This window comes from Echiichthys vipera (assembly GCF_963691815.1).
Source record: "Echiichthys vipera genome assembly, chromosome: 13".
NCBI classification, from domain to species: Eukaryota; Metazoa; Chordata; class Actinopteri; order Perciformes; family Trachinidae; genus Echiichthys; species Echiichthys vipera.
This window is the reverse complement of record NC_139838.1, coordinates 4,757,462-4,781,220: the sequence shown is the minus strand read 5'-3', so window position 1 is coordinate 4,781,220 and position 23,759 is coordinate 4,757,462. Positions and strand designations below refer to the sequence as shown.

At 40.7% G+C, this 23,759-nt stretch overlaps 1 protein-coding gene across 1 annotated transcript; it reads left to right on the top strand.

Annotated features, from left to right (window-relative positions):
- Positions 1 to 81: 81 nt before the first annotated feature.
- On the top strand, positions 82 to 23,626 carry umad1 (UBAP1-MVB12-associated (UMA) domain containing 1). Its single transcript, XM_083926173.1, has 4 exons — positions 82 to 232; positions 2,605 to 2,695; positions 13,502 to 13,587; positions 18,660 to 23,626. The coding sequence occupies exons 2-4, from the start codon at positions 2,614 to 2,616 to the stop codon at positions 18,921 to 18,923; spliced, it is 432 nt and encodes a 143-aa protein (XP_083782299.1). The 5' UTR covers positions 82 to 232; positions 2,605 to 2,613; the 3' UTR covers positions 18,924 to 23,626.
- The last annotated feature ends 133 nt before the right edge of the window (positions 23,627 to 23,759 follow it).

Sequence of the window (23,759 nt, the reverse complement as noted above, 5' to 3'; positions counted from 1 at the left end):
TACTGAAGGTAGCTCTAGTTTCTACACGAACACGGACGAAAGTGAGGTCAGTGACGTCAGTGCCATAGCATAACACGGATGTTGGGACACAAATAAAGTACCGAACCTATTTGTATTAGATGATACGTGTATACAACCGAACGGAACTTAACTGACACTGGAACAGGAAACAGGAGCGAACCATGAACTGAATTTCTGTCGGTACTGAACCTCGTGACAAGGCACAGCCACAGTAAGACCGTGTATTTCTCTCTAGAGCCGTGGCGTTTGTCCTCACTGTTAAAAGAAGCCCCCGAAGCAACGACTCGGGGCACACGTCATACATTTTATAGTGACACATTACACTTAGTCTCGTTTGCATTGATGCATTTCATCATTAACATTAAGTGCATTTTTCCAAACGTTTCCTACAAACAGCAACACACAATGAGGTTACCTCCAAACATAGCCTGTGACTCCAAAGTGAAAAATACATCAATGAAAATGGCCTTGACAGAGTGACAGTGTTTGCAAACCATTATAGTCAAAATGCCTAGTCATGTTGTCAATAGAATAGTGTAGGCTACTAAGTATTTTGTCATGGCTGAGGCTTTGATGACAATGTCTGAAGGGCTGCCCTTTTCTGTGTGGCATATATTATTTGAACGATATAAAGTTCCACATAAGTGTATGTGGGAGATTGATTGAAGTGAATAATACATCAATGAAAATGGCCTTGACAGAGTGACAAGTCTTATGTCACTGTTTGCAAACCATTTTCCATATCCATAGATATGATAAACATTGGGTATATCCATATACCTGGATATACCCAATGCTTAAAACGGTGGGTATTTATGAAAATGGTTGATTTTAATATCGGCCAAGTCTTATGTCACTGTTTGCAAACCAATTCAATTCAATTTTATTTACAGTGCCAAATCATAACCAAAGTTATCTCAGGACACTTTACAGAGTAGGTACAGACCACACTCTATGACTTAGTTATGATTTACACAGACCCAACCATTATAGTCAAAATGCCTAGTCATGTTGTCAATGTAATAGTGTAGGCTACTAAGTATTTTGTCATGGCTGAGGCTTTGATGACAACGTCTGAAAGGCTGCCCTTTTCTGTATGGCATATATTATTTCAACGATCTAAAGTTCCACATAAGTGTATGTGGGAGATTGATTGAAAGAGAGTGGACAGGATTCACATGTTTTACAGCACCTCACTTACCTGGGTCTACACCTTTAAAAAAACTCCAATGACTTGACTGAAGATGGAAACAGAGTGTAACTATTTGGCATTTCTGTCTGAAGTCAGGCAAACACTCATAGCAAGTCTAATAGAAATTAGTATTAAATGTGCTTGACAGATTAATATAGCTGATTCAGCCAATCATGACTAATGCAAGGAACTGATGCCTGGATGTTTCGGGTGGTAAAGACTTTTTGTATCATTCATACATAAATTGCATGAATGTGCCCAAGCATTTTCAATTTGTTCAAATGAAAGAGAACCTGCTTTATAATGTGCACACGACACTAGAGGATGTGGAGGTGAACACGGAGTATCTGAGACAGGAACAGCCGTGCGTAGTGCACCGCCGAGACCAGTGGTGTGCACAGACTTTTTGAAGGGCAGGGGCGAAAAGGGTAAAAAGGGCACATATTCCGCATCCTCGACACTAAAGAGGGCACTTTAGCACACATTTTGGCTCCTAGAGGGCACTTTAGCCCACGTTTTATCTCCTAGAGGGCACTTTAGCCCACGTTTTGGCTCCTAGAGAACACTTTAGCAAACGTTTTAGCGCCTAGAGGACACTTTATCACACGTTTTGGCACCTAGAGGGCACTTTAGCACACGTTTTGGCTCCTAGAGGGCACTTTAGCCCACGTTTTGGCACCTAGAGGGCACTTTAGCACACGTTTGGCACCTAGAGCGCACTTTAGCACACGTTTTGGCACCTAGAGGGCACTTTAGCACACGTTTTGGCTTCTAGAGGGCACTTTAGCCCACGTTTTGGCACCTAGAGGGCACTTTAGCACACGTTTCGGCACCTAGAGGGCACTTTAGCACACATTTTGGCACCTAGAGCGCACTTTAGCACACGTTTTGGCACCTAGAGGGCACTTTAGCACACGTTTTTCAACAGTTGGGCCACAAGGGGGGTGACCAACTGTGCACGCCAGTGACTGGGACCTTAATAGTTCAGAGCACACAGTGAATTTAGTTGATGAAAACAGTGAGGCTACTGATGATGATTTATTTGAAATGAATAACGTACATATTATTTACGGGCCTTGTTGTTGCACCCATACACCCTAATTTAGTTCCCTACAGATATGTTTCAGCTAAAAGTATTTCAGAAAAAGAATTCAGTAGTTGAATGTTTGATTAATTTAAAAAAAGGAAAAGTTCTTTTTTTTCTTCTATGCAGCTCACAAATGTGTCGTTTGCTTTGAGAAAAACCCTATAAATGAAGTCATATCTCCGTGAGAAAAGCATTTCTGTGTGCAGACTGACTGACAGGGAACATAGGGATGACCCCAGTGAATATAAGCAGCTAACGTATGACTGTGACTCCTGGTCTAACCTTTCCTTCCTTCTGTTGACAGAGGACAACCATGTTGAGTTTCCTTGGTCTCCGTAAAGACTCGAAGAAGTCAACATCCGAGAAGGAAGCGGATGGAGGCTTTGTCATCATTGGTGAGGAACTCAATCTAATATAATATTGAATGGACATTTTGGCTTTTGAAAATGCTGTTTATTCGTGGTTCACCATACTTGTCTGTTTAATTTACCACAATTAAACATGAAGTTGTGTAAAAGTAAAGCAGAGAGTGTTGAGAAATTCAAAAAGTGTATTCATTTGGATGTTTGTCTTGATGTATTAATGATCTGGAAACGGAAATATATGTACGGAAATGTGAAAAAAGTGGCGTTATTTTTGGCATTATCATTGTTCTGCAATAACTCGTACTGTGAGGAACTAGTCAGCCCCGTCACTCACTCCAGAGATCATTTCTGATGCAAAACCAATGAAATCCTTTGATGATTAGGAATGAGTCTGCTGGTTAAGTTTGTTTAATATTTAACCCTGTAACTTTTTAAAAAGTGCTAGCTGGTTTTCAGTTAAGAGTCGGGTCATTACAGGAGAAATGCTTCATGAATCTGAACAAATAAATAACACCACGTAGCATTCAGATGTTATGTGGTGCTCCACTATGACTTCCTGTCATTCACTGTGTTTGGAGCTCATTGAGATGCTGAGCTGCACAGATGGGTTGTGACTGTGAAGGGAATAACACCAAAGGAAATATAAATGCAGGAAGTTTGTGGTCGTTCACTGTTGTGCTCCTCGTCTCATGACGATCACCCTTCACTCTGTGACAAAATCTGAACTATCACACACTAAACTGCTCACTTAGACTGTGTGACTTTGTTTTGCAATCATTGAATCCAATATTCTGAAACTTCCTTCTTGACCTTGGAAACATTTGGGTAAAAAAAAATCTTAACTTAAGTTAAGTTAAGTTATCCTGAAGGTACAGAGATCTCAAGTTTACCCCATATATGGTCACCTGTCATTGCACGGCTGAAATCCCACACTTAGGTCACACCTGAGCTATATTCAAACTAACCGTGCATACACACCAAAAGCGATGGGAGTGCCAAGCTGCCATTCAAAATCAATGTAAATGACGACATGGGATGTCGCTTCGGGCGATGCGTTCTGAGCGATAAGAGCGATGCGATAAAGCGTCCATCGCCTCATCGCTTGTGTCAGCTTGTGAAGCTGTGCCGTGACAGCCAATCAGTGTTGAGAGTGCGGTTGTAGGTTTCTCCCTTCTCTAATACACCTGATTCTAATGATGTCGTTATCAAGCAGCTGAAGCTCTTCACAGGTTTAATAATGGTTAGACTCAGATGTGTTAGAGAAGGGAGAAACCTACAACATGCAGGACAGTGGCCCTGGACCAGAACTGGGCACTGCTGTTTTACGTGGACGACCAGCAATTTTGAGGGACTTAAATGAATCTGTGTCCTTGTAAAGTTTGAATCTTCTTGAAATCACAGAGTGTGAACGCCCAACCTCTCTCTGATGGCTGAGAGGGTCGTCCCTTTGGCCTTCATCTGGACAACCTGCTGTCTCAGGTTTCAGTCTCCTTAGAGCAGCTGCCATCTTTCAAAGTAACCAGGAGAGCTGCAGATAAATAGGGCGTGTCCAACAATAAAGTCAATTGTCTACTCACTGCTTTTTTCACAAAATAAAGTTCTTGGTTGAAGAGCCTCAGTTGTTTAAAAAAACATGCTAGTACAGCAGTGGTATTGACACAGAGGATATTCTATCAAATTCTAAACAATAAAAAAATAACAGTATTTTGGAATAAATCAAAAATGAATACTTTGTTTTGTAATTTTAATCTCCAGTGTATTCTGTTGTTCATAATAGCCTGGCCATTGCGTAACTATGAAAATGTACTGTTTGATTAGAAGTATGGCTTAGATAGAATTTAGGGATATATCATGAAACTTTCCACTTAATTTAATATGAATCAGAAAAAATCAGTCAATTTATAGTTTTTGACTTTTGTTGGTATATTACCAACTTGCATCATTAGGACAAATTCTGTAAGCTAATATTTTGAATTAAAACAACTTTAACATACTTTTTTAGTCCTTCTGCACAGTGTGTGACGTTTGTACTGTATTTGGATATGTGTTTGTCAGTGTTTAACACAGAACAAAGGCAAAACGCTGTAGAGTCAACAAAGCATTGTAAGTGCAACAAAACAAAGCCAGAGAACGTTGGTGAAGGTAAGTGATTTTGCCCTGGTTTCATCAGAACTTTTTCATGGTTAAGGTTTTTTTTCTAAACCCCACATAGGAGATACAGGATATATACAGTATATATGTGCACTTGATAGAGAAGGTCTTTATTTTTTAAAATGAAGTTGGTCTTTTGCCTTTGCACATCACAATAATCTCTTTTTTTACTTTTGTCATTTCCCTGTCTTTCATCGTGCTCTTTCAATGACAGGAAACAACAAGTATTAATTATTATTATTATATAATGTTAAAAGAAACTCTCAAAACAACAAAGCTGCCAATATATGCTCACTGGCGGTCATTAAGTCGTTTCCTGTATATCGGTGGTTTACTTTAAAAGAAATATAAACACTTTATGACCAATTTAAGAGCTGCACACACCTCCTCCTCCTATGTTAAGATCACAGAGCAGATCTCTGTGGCACATACCACCACTTATGCCCTGTTCTCACACGCTATAGCCAGATTCATTGATTTATATACAAAGAAGCATATTGTTGCAGCTCTGCGGGCAGTCTTCATGTGGTACATCAATGTAGCCTGTCTGTGAGCCATCTGTTTTTACCTTAAAAACACAAAAATCCACATGGACCAAGGTTCATCCATGATAAAACTTGATTTGACTTCATCTCCCACAGAAGGGCAGTATTATTTGCTGTTAATCCTTGTCGTGAATCTAATTGGAAAAGCTGGTGGAGCTGACACAGATGGTCTGGAGCTGCGTGTTATTTTTGGCAGAGGAGACCAAGTGTCAGAGCCAGGCTTTCTTTTTCTGGTTGATGCAACCAAGTGAGCTCACTCTCTGCTTACCGTGAGTCATGTCTACTTTATCAAAGATGGACTCTTAATTATTGTGGCTAATATGAACTCAAACATCCTAAAAACAGCTCCAGGAGACTTTAAGGTGTGGTATTTATCCTGAAGCGTAAAGTTTTTTTTTTACCAAAGATGAGCTACACACAGTCACACACATGGACGTTAATACCAGGCAGGCCAGAGCAAGCTGAAGCTGCGATCAGTGTTTAGAAGACACTCTCCCTTCCTCCCTGTGTCAAAAGGTGTGCCCCAGGGTTCCATACTTGGACCACTGCTGTTTTCACTTTATGTATATAATGTTATAACCTATCAAATGCTACTTGCCACTTTTATGCAGATAATACAGTTATCTATACGACAATTGCCCATGACGTCACAACATTCTTCCGAGTAGCAAAAGCCGAAGCGTTCTCCAATGGCACCACTAGTAAACAAACTCTTCCATGTCATTTGACCACGGCGAAGCGATCGAGAAAACAGACTAAGGGCGCGCTCACACTATCCTCCCGGACCGAGACCCGGACTTTAGGGTACTTGTCCCCCCTCCCTCTCCCCCCCGCGCCCCAGCCCCGTTTGTACTCACACTACCTGGGCCTCGGCCAATGCTTCTTGCTGTCCATACGCCTTCAAGCCGTAACACGTCACACGCATTGATCGCTTGTGTGTCGCTTTGTTTACAAATCTTTCCATAGACCTCGGAGTGTTTGTGCGTCTTGTCGACTGTTTTTGAATATTTTCATCCGACCAAATCTGCAGTAAACACAACGTGAACCTTTCCCCACCATTGTTGTTGTTGTTAAATGTCCGCGCATGGTCCGTCCTTCTATTTACATGTCCGAACAGGCGGACATAACGCTACTGCCGTAGGACTCGTGCGCGTGCGCGTGCGCGTGCACGTGCGCACGCTCGTGCTCGTACATGTGCAAACGGCTCCGCTAAAGCCCACCTCTTTCAAGCGGGCCGTGGACGGTCCGCTGGCCGCAGTTGAGCGCGGAGCGGGTGCGCTCACACTACTTAAAGGTACTAGACTTTAGCTGAAAAACCGGTTTTGGCCGCGGCCAAAAGGACAGTGTGAGCACGCTGTAAATGGCTTGAATTACTGGGTGTTCTGCACCGAAGTGGAAGTAGAATTTATTTACACTTCTAAGAATCTACAAGTGAAATTTCATATGTGTACATTTACGTGTCAAATTATTATACTAAAGTGATGTTTATGAGAGAAAGCAGTAAGAGTGTTTGGGAGACGCTCAGCCTGAGCGGCGAGGGGATCGGGGTGTCCGACTAGAGGAGCACAGGGCTAATTCACCGGTGTTAGCCGTTAAAACGGTATATGGTTACAACGATAAGAAGTTAGACTTTAGTTTAACACCATTAAATTAACTCTAAACATTACACCATAATTTATGTTTGGTTACAAAGATAAGAACTTTGACTTAAATTTAACTCCATTAAATTAACTCTAAACATTACACCATCATTTATATTTGGTTACAAAGATAAGAAGTTAGACTTTAGTTTAACACCATTAAATTCACTCTAAACATTACACCATCATTTATATTTGGTTACAAAGATAAGAAGTTAGACTTTAGTTTAACACCATTAAATTCGCTCTAAACATTACACCATCATTTATGTTTGGTTACAAAGATAAGGAGTTAGACTTTAGTTTAACATCATTAAATGAACTCTAAACATTACACCATCATTTAGATTTGGTTACAAAGATAAGAAGCTAGACTTTAGTTTTACACCATTCAATTAACTCTAAACATTACACCATCATTTAGATTTGGTTACATAGATAAGAAATTAGACTTAAGTTTAACTCCATTAAATTAACTCTAAACATTACACTATCATTTATATTTGTAGGTTCAACAGAAAGTTTGATAGAATTTAGCCAAAAACTGTCCGTCTGGAGACACAGATGTGTTCTCTGTGAGAAAATGTCTCCACAAACACTATGATGGAGGTTTGGTTCCCAGTCTGCCCAGGCTCCTACACAGTCTTAGAGCGTGATCACACTGTCCTCCCGGACCACGACCCGGACTTTAGGGTACTTGTCCCCCCTCCCTCTCCCCCCGCGCCCCAGCCCCGTTTGTACTTACACTGCCAGGGCCTCGGCCAATGCTTCTTGCTGTCCATACGCCATCACGCCGTAACACGTCACATGCATTGATCGCGTGTGTGTGGCTTTGTTTACAAATCTTTCCGTAGACCTCTGAGTTTTTGTGCGTCTTGTCGACTGTTTTTGAATATTTTCATCCGACCAAATCTGCAGTAAACACAACGTGAACCTTTCACCACCATTGTTGTTGTTGTTAAATGTCCGCGCATGGTCCGTCCTTCTATTTACATGTCCGAACAGGCGGACATAACGCTACTGCCGTAGGGTTCGTGCTCGTGCTCGTACACGTGCGCACGCTCGTGCTCGTACACATGCGCACGCTCGTGCTCGTACATGTGCAAACGGCTCCGCTAAAGCCCACCTATTTCAAGCGGCCCGTGGCGGCCCAGCTGGCCCCAGTTGAGCGCGGAGCGGGTGCGCTCACACTACTTAAATGTACTAGACTTTAGCTGAAAAACCGGTTTTGGCCGCGGCCAAAAGGATAGTGTGATCACGCCCTTAGAGTCTTCTCTGTAGCACTGGTACTTTTGATGTCCACTCGCTTTAACCTCCTCACCCACAGGTTCACCTGGATAAATTTAGTATTTTCTGAAATAAATCGGTAAAACAGGCGAGTCAACCCCAAACATAACACATTTTCATTTTTAACAATGTAACATAGTAAGTTAGAAAGTAGCAGCTGGATCTCTTCAGGTGTGTGAAGCTGCTGGCGTTCTGCCACCAGGAAGTGTCTGGACGCCTGTTATTTACAAACCTTCTGAACTGCCGTATTTCTTATCCCCTTCACTATGACAAACCCCTTGAATTCCTGCAGTCTGCCTTTGATGTTCAGTCACAATTAGCCCCAAATGCAGACAAGTCAAAACTCATGCTGTTTTGAAATGTTAAAAAGTTAAGATGCACTCTTCCTAAGGGCTCAACTGCCCAAGGGATTGAAATTGAATTGGTCACAGCATATAGATATAGGTGTTATTATTGATCCAAACTTGTCATTTAAATGACATGTTGCTAGGTCGTTTAAAAACTGGAACCTATTTTATGCATTATAACTGTTTTCATATTGGTTTTTGACTAGATGCTGTGCTCACTGACTTGATGTGGCTGTTCTCTTTTTTATATTTATTGTTGTAATAATGTTTATGCTACCCATACCCTTTAATCTCAATGACACTTTTACCTGGTTAAATAAAGGATATATATACATATTAAACAGGTCAGTATGGCTATGTTCATCATGATGGTATAATGCTGTAAAATCAATTACATTTCAAATTGTTTTTGAAATCATGGACGTCGTGTCCCCTGAGCCAAAGAGGAAAAGGACCATCCAGATTGTTTCAGCTCAAAGTTCAAATGCCAGCCTCTGTGATAGTATGGGGGTGTGTTAGTGCCCATGGCATCATGGGTAACTTGCACATCTGTGAAGGCCCCATTAAAGCTGAAAGGTACATACAGGTTCAAGTAACGTCTTTTCAGGGACGTCCCTGCTCATTTCAGCTAGACAACACCTTGCCACACTGTACGAGTGTGGGTACTAGACTGTTTTTATTCCTACACCCAAGGGTAAAAAAAAAAAAACATGGTTACTTCACTGTTCACCAAATATGGAAGTGAACAACCCCAAACTGGCCTGGAAGTCGGCGTTTTTACTTCAGTCATTGTTTCATGTCAAAAAACTGACTTTGTAAGAAACATTATCTAAACTGATGGTGGATCAGATGATCAGAGATACAATCTATGCACACACAAAGAGTGCTTTGGAGCTCGCTGAATCCCTGGGGAGAGAACTCATTCTTGGAAGCTGCTGTGGAGACACTTGCGATCAGAGACAATGACATCAGTGTGAATGATGTCACTCTGTGGAGAAAGTCAGTTTGGTTCTAGAGAGGAAGACGAGGATAACAGTCTCCTCCCGTCAATGCCTCCACTCACTCAGTGTTTCAGCCACTTGACGAGGGAGATCTAATTAATTGGCTCAGTGACAGCAGCCTGCTGCCAGGCCCCCAGCGTGACCTTAAAATGGGGACGTGGACTAAGAATAAATGATAGTCTAGCTAGCTTCAGAATGAGATAATTCAACATAATTAATAACCATTATTTTACAAGTGCGCACAGCTGCACCCTATAAGTCTGCCACCTTGTTAGTCTAACGTCACTTACTTCTTTTAAGGTGGTAGGTCATGTTCGTCTAACGTTACTTACATGTTTAAGGTGGTAGGTCATGTTTGTCTTAACGTTGCGTACATGTTTTAAGGTGGTAGGTCATGTTCGTCTAACGTTACTTACATGTTTAAGGTGGTAGGACATGTTTGTCTAATGTCACTTACTTCTTTTAAGGTGGTAGGTCATGTTCGTCTAAAGTTACTTACATGTTTAAGGTGGTAGGTCATGTTTGTCTAACGTTGCTTACATGTTTTAAGGTGGTAGGTCATGTTGGTCTAACGTTACTTACATGTTTATGGTGGTAGGACATGTTTGTCTAACGTCACTTACTTCTTTTAAGGTGGGAGGTCATGTTAGTCGTGGACGAGCGACCTTCTTGGGGTCATCCTTGTTCTTTTCAAAGTGATCCCATATTTTAGACGTCTTTGCCAACATGATTGGCTATTAATTGTTAATTGTCTAACCGCGATGTCAAAGGGACCTGGACCGTGTTAAAAAAAACAAAACACTGACAGTTACTGAGTGTCACGACTTCCTGTATCTGGCCCTTCAAATTAAAAGCCCTCCAGCATTTAAGGCCAGACGCCAGTTACATAGATTTTCCCTTAATTTTGACAAGACACAACTAAAACATTTTTTTTTTCTGCGACCAATGAACCAATGAAATTTGGTCGGCTGTTTGGGGGCAGCCCTAATATTTTGATGTTGTCTTAAAGATTTGTAGGCATAAACTTCTCAGAATACTATATATATACTGTATATATATTACTTAGTTTTTGCTCATTCTCAGTAGTCCTGATGTCAGAAAAGCACTTGTACAGCACAAATAAGTGACCTGCTTTGTGCTGTAGGGAAATCATACCATAAATCAATTCTCAGTAGAAATTGTATTATGTTATGTTACAGTCATGTTAGTGTGTCAAAAGCTGTTACTGGCACACAAAAAAAATGCCAGTAACAGCCTGGCAAGAAATACAGCTGTCTAACCAGTCATGAATTGTTGCTGCTGACTGAAGGAGAACATGACTTTAGAACTTTCAAGTACTGTATAGACTCAACTACTGTTCGTTAACTGTCACCATACAGGATTACGAGCAGTGCTGTACAAAAAATAGTTTTTCTGCTTTCACATGCAGAATCTGGAGGCAGATTTGGACGGTCCCATCACTGTATCCCAAAGGCCAGGCTGACGTGTTTAAATAGCTTGTTTTGTCCGACCAACTATTGTCAGTTTGAGATATTCAGTTCAACTAAGGCCGGGCGATGTGACAATTTACATAATCATAATCAATGTTCAAAAACAAGCAGTCGAAATGGGTTAAAGCAATATTTACATCATTTGGACGACACTTTACATTCAGATGCTTAAACATTATGTTCAGAGAATACAATGATTTGTAAATTCAGTATCAACCTATATTCAATTGAATACACCACAAAGACCAGATATTTAATGTCCAAACTGATAAACTTTATTGTTCTTTTGCAAATATTCACTCATTTTGAATTTGATGCCTGCTGTCGAAGAACGTGCTGTCGTGCTTGTTGCCCCTGTCCCAGACAGGGAAAAGACTGGGAAAGTTGAGGACTTCTCCAAAAACACCTGTTTGGATCATTCCACAGGTGAACGGGTTCATTGGAAACAGGTGAGTGTCATGATTGGGTATAAAAGGAGCATCACTGAAAGACTCAGTCGTTCACAATCAAGGATGGGAGGTTCACCACTTTGTGAACAACTGTGTGAGCAAATAGTCCGACAATTAAAAATAACGTCTCTAAACGTACAATTGCAACTAATATAGGGATTTCATCATCTACAGTCCATAATATCATCTAGGGAATCAGAGAATCTGGAGAAATCTCTGCACGTAAGGCTGAAAACCAACATTGATCCCTCAGGCGTCACTGCATTAAAAACCAACATCATTCTGTAAAGGATATTACCACGTGGGCTCAGGAACACTGAGGACAAAACCGTTGTCAGTTCACACAGTTCGTTTCTACATCTTCAAGTGCAAGTTAAAACCCTACCATGCAAAGTGAAAGTCATATATCAACAACACCCAGAAACACAGCAGGCTTCTCTGGGACCGAGCTCGTCTGAGACAGACTGACGTAAAGTGGAAAAGTGTGCTGTGGTCTGAAGAGTCCACATTTCAACAGTCCACATCGTGTCCTCTGAGCCAAAGAGGAAAAGGAAGTTCCAGATCGTTTCAGCGTAAAGTTCAGAAGCCAGCATCTGTGATGGTACAGGGGTGTGTTAGTGCCCATGGCATCATGGGTAACTTGAACATCTGTGAAGGCCCCATTAATGCTGAAAGGTACATACAGGTTTTGGAGCAACATATGCTTCCATCTAAGCAACGTCTTTTTCAGGGACGTCCCTGCTTATTTCAGGAGGACAAAGCCAGGACACATTCTGTACGTGTTCCAACAGTGTGACTTCATAGTAAAAGAGTGCAGGTACTAGACTGACCTGTCTGCAGTCCAGACCTAACCTGACTCTCGCCAGATGAACTTCGTTCCGCCTTGCTTACCTCATCCATCTGGGATCTCTCCACTGGGAAGTGATTTCAGGAGGCTGGGCCTTATCAAAAATCCTATAAAAGCATATGATTGGATAAACCATATGTTGGTCATCTTTCATGGCGTGCTACTTCAACCACTCACATGGAAACCAACCCGTGACGCTGATGAGTGACGCAGGGTAAAGTCAAACAGAACAGTCGATATTGTGTCCACCAACAAAAGCCTTCAGAGTCATTCTCTGGTGTTCTTTTAATGAAGAAAGATTCTCTAGATTGGACAACACGGATTAAATAGTAGCATCGATCACCACCTGAAATCACTTTCATATGGAGCGATCCCAGATGGTTAAGTTGGGTTCCCAGATGCTTATAGAGTGTTGTTCAAAGGAAAGGTGATGAAACACAGTGGTAACCATGTCTCTGTCCCAGCTTTTTTGGAATGTGTTGTGGGCATCAAATTCAAAATGAGTGAATTTTTGCAACAACAAAAAAAAAAATCTTGTCTTTGTAGTGCATTCAATTAAATATAGGTTGAAAACGATTTGCAGGTCATTGAATTCTGTTTGTATTTACGACTTACACAAGGTCCCAACTTCATTAAAATTAGGCTCTGTATATCAGAATAGACGATTTTGTCCGTATCAACCAGCCCTAATTTGACCCACAAAAGAAGTTTCAGATTAATATAATTATATCAGCTCTAGTTAGCTCCATATTTGCATAATATTTGGAAGCTTTGAAGGTCAAACTTAGGCTCCAACTGACAATTTTCAATTGCTCTGTCAATAAAAGGTCAGAAAATAATAAAAATCATCATTTCACATCTTCAAAGCAAATCCTCATATTGTAGAATCTTTGAAATGAAGCAAACAGCAGCTGGTATCCATGCATTCGAGCATGGCATGATGAAGGTTTGATAACTGAAGAAAAAATTAAAAAATTGTTTTAATGGTGTCACTTTAACCTGAGATAAATTTTGTTCCTTTACTACATATGTATAGTAACTTAATATTAACCTGTCTTTCTGATGTCATTGTTGTGCAGGAGAGACAGTTGAAGAACAGAGGAGGAAGATGCAGACCATGAACATCGCACAGCCATCCACAAACGTCATAGTGCAGCCCTCAAGGGTGAGCTTGTTGAGCTTTTCAGTTCCCTATGTGAAGTTTACCCTGTGGCTTATGGAACTCCATAATCGGAGCAATAAAAGGTAGAAAACATTGCTTCCATAGCAGGAATCAGTCAGGAAGCCTTGTTTTGCTTCATATACTGAATGGTTCAGCTTTGAGGCCAGTAGCTGTGAGTATCCCAGCTGGCCTTGTCCTGCATACTCAGTCTCCACTGCTGTCATGTCGACAGGTGCTGGGGGCTAAGGCAGAGCAAGCGTGCCAAAATGGGCCACTACCATTCACCACGCTGGCTTTAAAAGTGCGCTGAGACAGAAGCCTCCAAAGAGTTCTGCTGGCCCTCAGATACTTAAAGGTTGAATATGGAGAATGAGCAGAACACCGGCATCTAGTGTCTCAAGATCGTAGTTGCAGCAACAAAAAATAATTCCAGCATTTGGGTTGCCAGGTTCATTGCCGCATTGCCGAGTGTGTCATGCGAGGAGACAGGAGACCGGAGCCTGTTTGAACCCATCCCCTCCGGCAAATCACACCATAAAAACAAGTACTGCAGAGGACTTTGACTGACAGTTAGCGTCATCCATTAGCTTTAGCCATTTCAGCTAAGTAAGGATGAAGGTGATGTTAGCGATCAAGGAGAAACGTAGCCATTTGGGGGTGCGTTTGAATGGCGTTTCTCTCCTTTCTCTCAGTCCATGGAGTGAATGCTTGGCCGATACTGACTCTGGTTTTTGCCCTTCTCCGCTCACTCAGCTGCTGGGACAAAGAAGCAGCTGCAGGATTGGCAAACTCCATTTCACCCAGTGCCAGCCTTCAGTAGCTGCACCCAACAACAGACAACCCTGGCAACTAGCAACGCCCAACGCTATACGCTGCTACCATGGAAACAGAATGGGACAGAAAGTCATTGTCAAACCCGTCAAAAAAATATTTCAAAATATTAATTCAGACTAAATACTGTATATTTTTAATGGAAAAGCAATACTTTTATTCTATACCCCTGTAAATGCCCCATGGGTGTATTCTTTTTTTTTAAATATAGCTTTTAATCTTAAATATAGCTTTAAGATTCTACATATTCATCCTTTAATAATTTAGTGCTAATTGTTCGGTTTCTGATTAAGGACATTTTTGGGCACAGTGCACACACATTTGTCCATATGGCATCCTGGAGCCACCACATGTCACACAGTTAGTGAGTGGTTTTAATCACATGGTGCAACAGGAAGCACTGACATGCAGCAGCAGCAGCACTGTAACTCCAGAGCTTATATAGTCCATACACATACTTCCAAACACAGATACAGTTGAGGACACAATTATTAGCCCCCCTATGAAATTTAAAGTTTGTTCCAAATTTTCCCATGTGCTTTTTTAACAGACAAGACAGCAAGACATTTTCAACATAGCATTTCTAAACATACTAGTTAGAAATAAGCATAACTTATTTCTATTTGCACACAATAACATAACTATTTCAGAAAAAAACTAAAATTAGAAGGGTCAATATTATTACCCCCCTTAGGAACTGACCTTTTTAGTGAGTCATAGCACCGACCACTACTCATGCTTGAACTTTGTATTGCTCAAAGCTTGTAAAATAAAGTTAAAACTGAGGGTTATCTCCCAATATACACACAGTAGAAAAAATTCAGCAAGGTTTTGAGCTGCCACTTGAGAAAGCACCATGCCAAAAAAACAAAATAAATCAGTTAAGACTTGCTCACAAAGCAGGATAAGTATATACAAAGTTATCACAGCGTTTCCAAGTATCATGAACTGGAGTGAGAAGTAGCATCAAGAAATTCAAAGAGAGCCACACAGTACAGATCAAGCCTGGCAGAGGTAGAAAGTGAAAGATTTCAAAGACCCTGGAAAGAAAACTAGAAAAACTGCTAAGACACTAGTGAGTAACTTAGCCAAGTTGGGAATTGTAGTCTCAAAGAAGACAATCACCAGATGTATATGGGTAGTTGAGCGTCAGTTGAGTAGACTGTCTCTAATGTGGACAAGAGTCACATACCTCCACATACCCTGTTCTCACTGCTACAAGAATGTGGACATGTGCTACCTGATCCACCTCCCAATGTGGTTTCCAATGCGTCCTCAATGTGTCCTGAGAGTGTTTTTACCTGTACTTAGAGCTGTCCACTTGTGACAGATCACTCAGGATGGATGCTGATACCAGGTGAAAAGAGCCCCTTAGGGCATTGTCGTCTGGATGGCGAAACCACATACTTTAACGATGCCATCATCTTCCCACCTCTGACCTCTAACCCTGTGGTGTCACATAACAACAACAGTGCTGCTGCGTGAGAGGAGAGAGAGGAACCCATACACTGTTAACTGAACTGGACTCTGAGCCACATGCATGGGCATGAATTAGAAATACTTTTATCTGTTGCTCTAAATAAGGAGCTAAACTGCTCTCTGGTTTCTTTTTCGAAATCAAGTTCTAAGAAGGTGTGAAAAGTCTCTAAATGTAGTGAGAAAGTGGTGCCTGTGAGTGCTTTGGGACGGGGAAGGGGCTCCCAGCAGCACCCTCTGCTCGTTGAGGACACTAACTGCAGAGTGATTGGTGCATCAGAGTCCAAAACAGCACAAAAGTCTCCACTAACACCAGAAACAGGGACACATTTCTCTCTAGGATGGAGGAGAATTTGGGAAGTCTCCAGATTGGGAGAGAAACTTGCGGTGTTTGTATTCTCCACAGCGTCTCCCCGTCTCTTCTTCTCTGTTGTTGGTGTATTTCTGTGGCAGTTACAGCTCCACATCCAGGCCTGGCATGTGTACTACATGCCAGTTAACCCGGCTAAGAGCGACATGTGCGCTTTTAGCCAGGTTAACTGGTTTCGTGTGAACGCAGATATTTCTTGAGCCGAGGCCGTTAGGACGGAAAGTTTTTTAACAACAACGGAGAAACAAAAAGGTTGTTTTCGATCGTGTGGACGTGCCCAACTGTCACATCCCACATGTACAAGTACTGAACAACAACAACACCAACAGAGGAGAAATGAATCCTGCTGGACTCTCTATATATCTGTCCTCTCTCCCTCTGTGCTGCATCCAGAGCAGCAACTCTGACGTATTGTACCAACATTTTAACTTTAACGCGAGGGAAGTAACAATAGACTGAACTCATGATTCACTACAATTCAGGATACTGAGACAAAATGAGATTGAAAACAAATCAGAGTGAATAACATAATTTATTAAAATCTACAAAATCTATTTTCTCTTTAGGCCTGCCACTAAGGACTAATTTCCATTGATTAATCCTGCGACCATTTTATCGATTTAATCTAAACTATTTATTTTTCCAAATAATCTAATTGATTTTTCCATTTAGTCCATGTTCATTTTATTTTGACAAACTGTATGTTATTGTATGACGCACAAAGTTAAAGTGAACACCTGTTTACAGATTCAAATGTAAGACCGTAGGTTCAAACTGGAGTGTTCTGGAGTTTTGCAGATTACAGATAGACAGAAAGACGCCCACACTCCCACAGATTTCTCTCTTTATAGTTAAATAGAATCTCTGCGTTGCAGACCATTACAGAAAACAAGACCTGGGAGCCTGTTGCTCCACCCTCCATGAGCTGCAGTCCCAAAGGAAACCTCTGCCTCTTAATTGCAGAGGAATAACCATTTCCTGTAACAACATCTTCTCTGCATTTAGTCTCACATCTGCCTCTAATTACACACTAAAGCACACAACCAAGTCCCAAATCTGCCACTCTGGATGAATTTCATATGAAGGCAGTTCATGCTACAAGAAAAGGCTGACACAGCTACTTAGAAGGAACCTTTTTGTGAAATACCTCGCCCACATTAGACTTAGTAATGAGGAAACCTCAGTCCCAATGAAAAGCAGTACGTAGAAGAACATTTCTCTCTTCAAAGGAGAGAAGTGAAGGCCAGTGTCAGCACTCTCAAGATTTTTTAAATGTAATTTTAACATCAATATTAATTTAAATATGTAAATCTTTGATACCACACCAGCACAGTGCCAAGCAGTCTCTGGGAATAACCACTGTACTTTTCACAAAACATTGTTAAAAGTCCAATTATTTTCTATTTTAATTATTGGAGCTTCAAGAATGTCTGATTCCACAGTGGGACAACAGAAAAAAATGTGTTTTCATGTTTGATATCAGAATCAACAAGAATTTATGTTGTGTGATCACCAGGGCCTGAAGTGAACTTTTTTTGTTACCTGCCAAAATTGTACAGATTCCACATGAAAGTGCTGTTGATTTATTAACCAACTTAATCTCATTAATGACTAGAATGACTTCCAGCTGTGTCTGAGCTGGTGTGGCAGCATTTAGAATAGAAAAGAACAGAAATACAAACAGCCAATCATCTCACGGATAGGCTCATTTATTTAGTTAACACCCAACTGCAATCCATTAGTCACTGTTTCTCTGTCACTGTCGTGTCATGAGATACCCAGGTTCAACATTAACATTACATTTATAACAAATGACTTAAGTTTATGTTGCTTTTCAACATAAGACATGTTTGGACTATTTTGACTGAAAAACATTTAGATTATTAGAACAATAACAATCATAATGAACATAAACCAAACTACATTACACTGTAATGTGGAGGTCAGACACTGATTGAAAAACCCTTTCACAGAACACAGAGCAGGGCTATTCAATTGGCGGCCCCCGGGCTGGATCGGCCCACGGGGGAATATTTCCTGGTCCTTTGAGTAGAAGCCTGTGTGAAAAGTAATTCATGACCGATGTCCTTTCTCATATCCGTCTCAGCACTACCGCCTCAGCGCGTCAAATCCTGGCGCGCTGGGAGACTTGCTCCATGCGCTCCCTGTAGGCGAGGGTTTCTGAATCCTCTTGGCAAAAGCGTGCTAAGCTCTGCTCTGTTGTTGTTGTTGTTAAATCCGTGGTTAAATCACCACATCAATGTCTCTTTCTACTGTGAAAAGAAAAGAAGTACAAAATCACAAGGTAGAATAAGAAGAATGAGCAAATGTGTATCTAAAAGTAATAAACATCTCAAGACTGCAAACTGACATTAACTCTGTCTTCTTTTCCTCACAGTCATCCTGTACAGTTCCAGTTCAACCTATCAACACAAATCCCCCTACAGCTTTACCTACCACAGTGCCAACAGCAATGGAAGCTGCTTCAACTCTCCCAGACCTCCTTGGAGACGTCCCCTTCACTCTGGCTCCCCATGTCATGGCCATGCAGGCAGGGCTCCCCCTAATTCCCGATGTGCTTCTGTCCCGGGACATAAACTATAACCTGGCTCATTTTCAGTATGACTTCACTTTAGAGAACTCTGTGCTTCAGAACGTCTAGTTTGATAGAATTTTAATATCAAGATTTGCATCAGGAGTTCACACTGTGGGGAACTTGGCTGAGTGTTGTTGTTTATTTGAGAGGTTCCAGCCCTACACCATATTGAAAGAGCAAATGTGATTCTCTAGCATTGTGAAAAAGTAAAAGCTCACAAAATGACATTAAACATAAAATAATGAGAAGATAGAACTGCAAAGCATACAAATTCTGGGAACTCCATCATTTTTTCTGTTTTCAATTTAGAACAATTTAAATGGAATTAGGCTTATAATACATTGTAAAAGACACAAGGAAACAATGACATTTCACTGGCTGTGCAACTGATGACAGTGAAAAGTTGTGCAGCTTTATAGGCACCGGATGGACTTGTCATTAATGAGATGGGCCTGGTCATAGTTGGTTCACTGTCAAGTCCTCAGGCACACTTCAGATACAATGAAGTAGGGTTTGTTACTACTTTTGAGCAGTTATAACTTTGCACTCATCAAGGAATGTGCTGACATCTTACAAAAAGAGATAAAGACAAGAATGAACACCCTTGAAATGTTGGTGCCTAGTGAGTAAAGTAAGTACGGTTGGTCAAAGCTGAACCAATATGTTGGGCAATAAACTGCGGTGGATGGTTTACAATGACATCCGGTTTAAGGCCGTTTTGTTGTGTAATGCTTGGGTTGGGTTCATGTTATTTTTTTCAAATGTATTTTATTAGGAATTTCTCTAACTGTGCCAATCTTCTGAATCTGTTTGTCATTTGTTGCAAGAAGATAACGCAAAACAGACAGTTTTAGCCAATGCATTGCATTTATTTACCAAACTGACAGTAAAGCGTAGGTATAGATTGAGGTCTCCGTTGTTGGGTTTGGTCTTAAAGACCCGGGTATGAGCCAGGCTCAGATCTTAGTTTTGGGTCTACTGACTGATCATGTTTCCTGCCCTGTCAGACTTTTTAGTGATGCATCTGTTTTACCAGATCTTAACAGTTAAGTTGAAGAATACAATACGTTTATTACAGCTATGAATGGTGGTCAACACTATAAAAATAAAATCCCAGTTGTACTAAATTGAAATGATCCTTTAATTGAAGGTTGATATTGTATTGCATAGGCTTCAGGTCATTAGAGGATGTGGCACCTTGATGATCGAGCAATAACTTTAATCAAAGCTTAGTACGTGGACAATAAAAACCTCCCATTGAGTTAAACCCAAGTATTCGATAGATCTCAACAGTGAAAGGCCACTTTTTGAACGGCTCCGGTTAAGGAAGGAATTTTCACGTTCATCTCTCCATTTATGTTTCAGGAAATCCTTATATTAAGGGCCTGGAACCAAGCCAACCAATCACGAGATGAACCGTGACCATAAAGCATTTGATTCGGTGCAAAAACTAATTTTGGGGACGGCTCTTGCTGAGTGGTTAGAGCGCTTGCCCAAAGTAGTGGCCACAGGTCCGACTCCAACCTGCCGCCCTTTGCTGCATGTCTCCCCGCCTCTCTCACCCCATTTCCTGTCTGTCCTATATAATAAAGGCTTAAAAACTGCCCCAAAAAATCTTTAAAAAAAACTAATTTGGAAAGCGGATGACAAGGCAAAGGGAAGAGACTAAATAAACAACCGTTGAGTTTAGTGGTAGCCATTCATGGTTAGAAGTTTGTGCGTTTGGTAAATATTTCCATGGGAACTGTGAGCTCCACCAATGAAATGGTGCATTTCATTAACCCCCCCCAAGTGGGAAGTGGGAATGACATCACGCCCGAGTTGACTGCGTTTCTGTTATAAAGTCGGAAAACCCTTACATTGAGCGTCTTAGCCAGGTTAGCCATTGTTAGCATACCAGCTGATAACAATGCATTATGCTGTATTTTGTGCTTACACACATTGTAGCAATATGTCCACAGAGGAAAGATGAACAGTACCGTGTTTACGATTATTTCGGCTTCCAACATCAACTGGAATACAGCAAGAGACAATTAATGTTTTGAATATTTCCCAACTGCTATTCCCTTCCAATCGTCACCATGTTTGAGTTTGCTCCTTGATTGTGGCCTTCCTTTTGATCCTCCATAGTCTACTGCCAGCATTACTTAACTGTATCATTTATTCTGTCAGCATTTCCTATAAGTCTTAGCGTTTTTGTGTTTATAGCACACATTTTAATTAATATGTAGTCAGATATACAACCATTAGATATGAATTTGCATGCAGTGCCCATAGAAAGTCATGATACCCTTTTGAAAAAGTCCCTTTTTTTGTCTTACAGGCTGAAATGATAATACATAAAATCTGTAATTTTGCAGCTTTATTTTCACATTTTCCTTACAACATTCAAGTTAATTTTTTTTTTCTAAAAGTAATAAAAACTGAAAAAAAACTGAATATCAGGGTTGGAAAAGTGATGAGTCCCCAGATGTAATCCTTTGTGGAGGCACCTTTTGCTTTAATTACAGCATCAGTCTGTCAGTCTGTCTCTACCAGCTTTGTGCACCTAGATTGGAGAATATTTCCCCATTCTTCCTGCAGAACTGTTGGAGTTCAGACCGATTCTGTGGTGAGCACTGATCGACTGACTCTTCAAGTCCTTCCACAGATGTTCTGTAGGATTCAGGTCAGGGCTCTGACTGGGCCACTGTCGGACATTCACCTTCCTGTCCTTTAGCCACTGTGTTGTTTTTATGGAGGTGTGTTTTGGGTCGTTGTCATGCTGGAAGGTGAACCACCTGCCCATTTTCAAGTGTCTAACAGACAACTGAAGGTTTTCCTCAAGAATTTGGGTAGACTTGGCAGCATCCATTTTCCCTTCAGTCCTGACAAATTTTTCAGAAATTTAGAAAAAAAAATTCACTTGAAAATAACGCTGTAAAAATAAGACATTTCTGTGTTATCCTTTCAAACTGTAAGCCAAATGACCATTTCAAAAAGGTATGATGACTATAGGCACTGTAAAGTCACTTGCTATTGTTTGTGTTTTAAGTGTCTGGGCTTCACCATGCACAAAATGCTTTGTCTAGAAGTCACCAAAGGGGTTGGTCATGGATTGTGACGTACTGTAATTCTCAAATAGCTGAGCCTTTATTTTCCTCAATGGAAATCTCAGCATTTGCTCTATATTTAACCGTGCCCGTATTTAAAAAAAAATTTGATCTTCCCACTAGGAGGACTCCTGAATAGCCCTATAAGTTCCTCAATAAGAGTCTCCTCTTAAAAACTCTTCACAAAGCTGCAGAGACGGAGACAACTCCCCCAATGTCATTAAAGGTTTGAAAATGTTTACGCAATTACAAGGTGGGTTTTCCACAGCAGCCGTTTAAGGATTGTTTGTGATTTGCTCTCAGTGAGTTAGGGCGCACTCACACTGTCCATCCGTACCAATGACGTCAGAACCACCGTAGGCCTCATGCTCGTACAGGTGCGCATGCTCGTGCTCGTACATGTGCAAACATGCTTAACAAAAGCCCTCCTCTCCTAAACGGGCCGTGGCGTTTGACCACTCTCACTGGTCAAGCGAATTAGACTTTAGCCATGAAACGTGCTTGGGCAAAGTACGGAAGGACAGTGTGAGTGCGCCCTTAGGAGTCTACTAACTTTCCCCAGAGTAGGGGGAAGCTTTTAGCGCTAAAACACTTTGACTAAAAATGTAGGTGTCCTAAAATTAGGACTGAAAATCAGAATCAGAAATACTTTAATAATGCCAGGGGGAATTGTTTTTGTTTCAAACTCCAGCTTTACAAACAACACATTTAACGACAAGAGAAGTATAAAACAGTATATATATATATATAAAATATAAAAAATTACAATGGTAATGTACTGTATATACAGATCAAAAGTACTGTAAAAAAGTGAACACCAATTTTTTTTTTTTTTAGAATTTCTCCCAAATCACCAAGTTAGGAGCTACATTTAGCATTAAGATGTTTTGGGAATAAAGGCCTTGTTGTCTTGATGAATTCATGATGCAATACCTTTCAGCAGCAACTACTCAGTTTCTCCAAACTGAAAAAGTTTTCATTCACTTGAATGTCCAGCCCCTGCTACTTTGCCCTTTTTTGATTGATGTAAAAAAACTCAGCAGAGTGATGTGTATGAGCTGACTCTGTCATCCTGATGGAATCAGTGCTGGTTAGATCCACATCATGCTGAGCTTACCAGAGCAGTTCTCCTGAAGGTAATTCCAGGTCCTCCACTGACCCAGGCTTTATCAAAACATGGCCTCTTTTCTTGGCCATTATTTGAATAAAACATTTTTTTTTTTTGAGAATTTTTGGTTCTGACATAAACCAAGTTACGATCTCTTCCCATTTATTGCTGTTAAACACAAAAAAATACAGGGGGCTTAACTCCATTATTATCTGTAGTTCTTGATTAGATTGATGTGTGTGTTCTGGTTTGAATGATCATCTCAACAGATTATGAAGGGGGCTCAATTGCCATCTTTACTGGGGTGATTTTTTGATTGTAAATATGAGCTTCTACAATTAGCATATAATTTAAGAGAAGAGGGAAAACATTTATATAGCCATGGTTTGAAGGGGGAACTTACCAAATATTGTGTTTGTACCTTTTGATTGCTTGTACATAATCAAATTTGGTCACTTCTAACCTGCTGTGCCTTTAATATACAGTCAATATACATTTCAAATGTTCTTCTCGCAGTAAGCATTTAGCCCCCTGGTAACTCCCACTGAAATATTCCTCTTAAACCATCTTTTCCCCTGAGTATGTATCAGTGGATGCTGGTAATGTATTCGTTAAGTTGGTTGTAACTTTGGACTGCAAATTAATTTACAAAATAAATTTGAAAAGCAATTTGGTTGTCTCAGTGTATGAGTGAAATGTTTT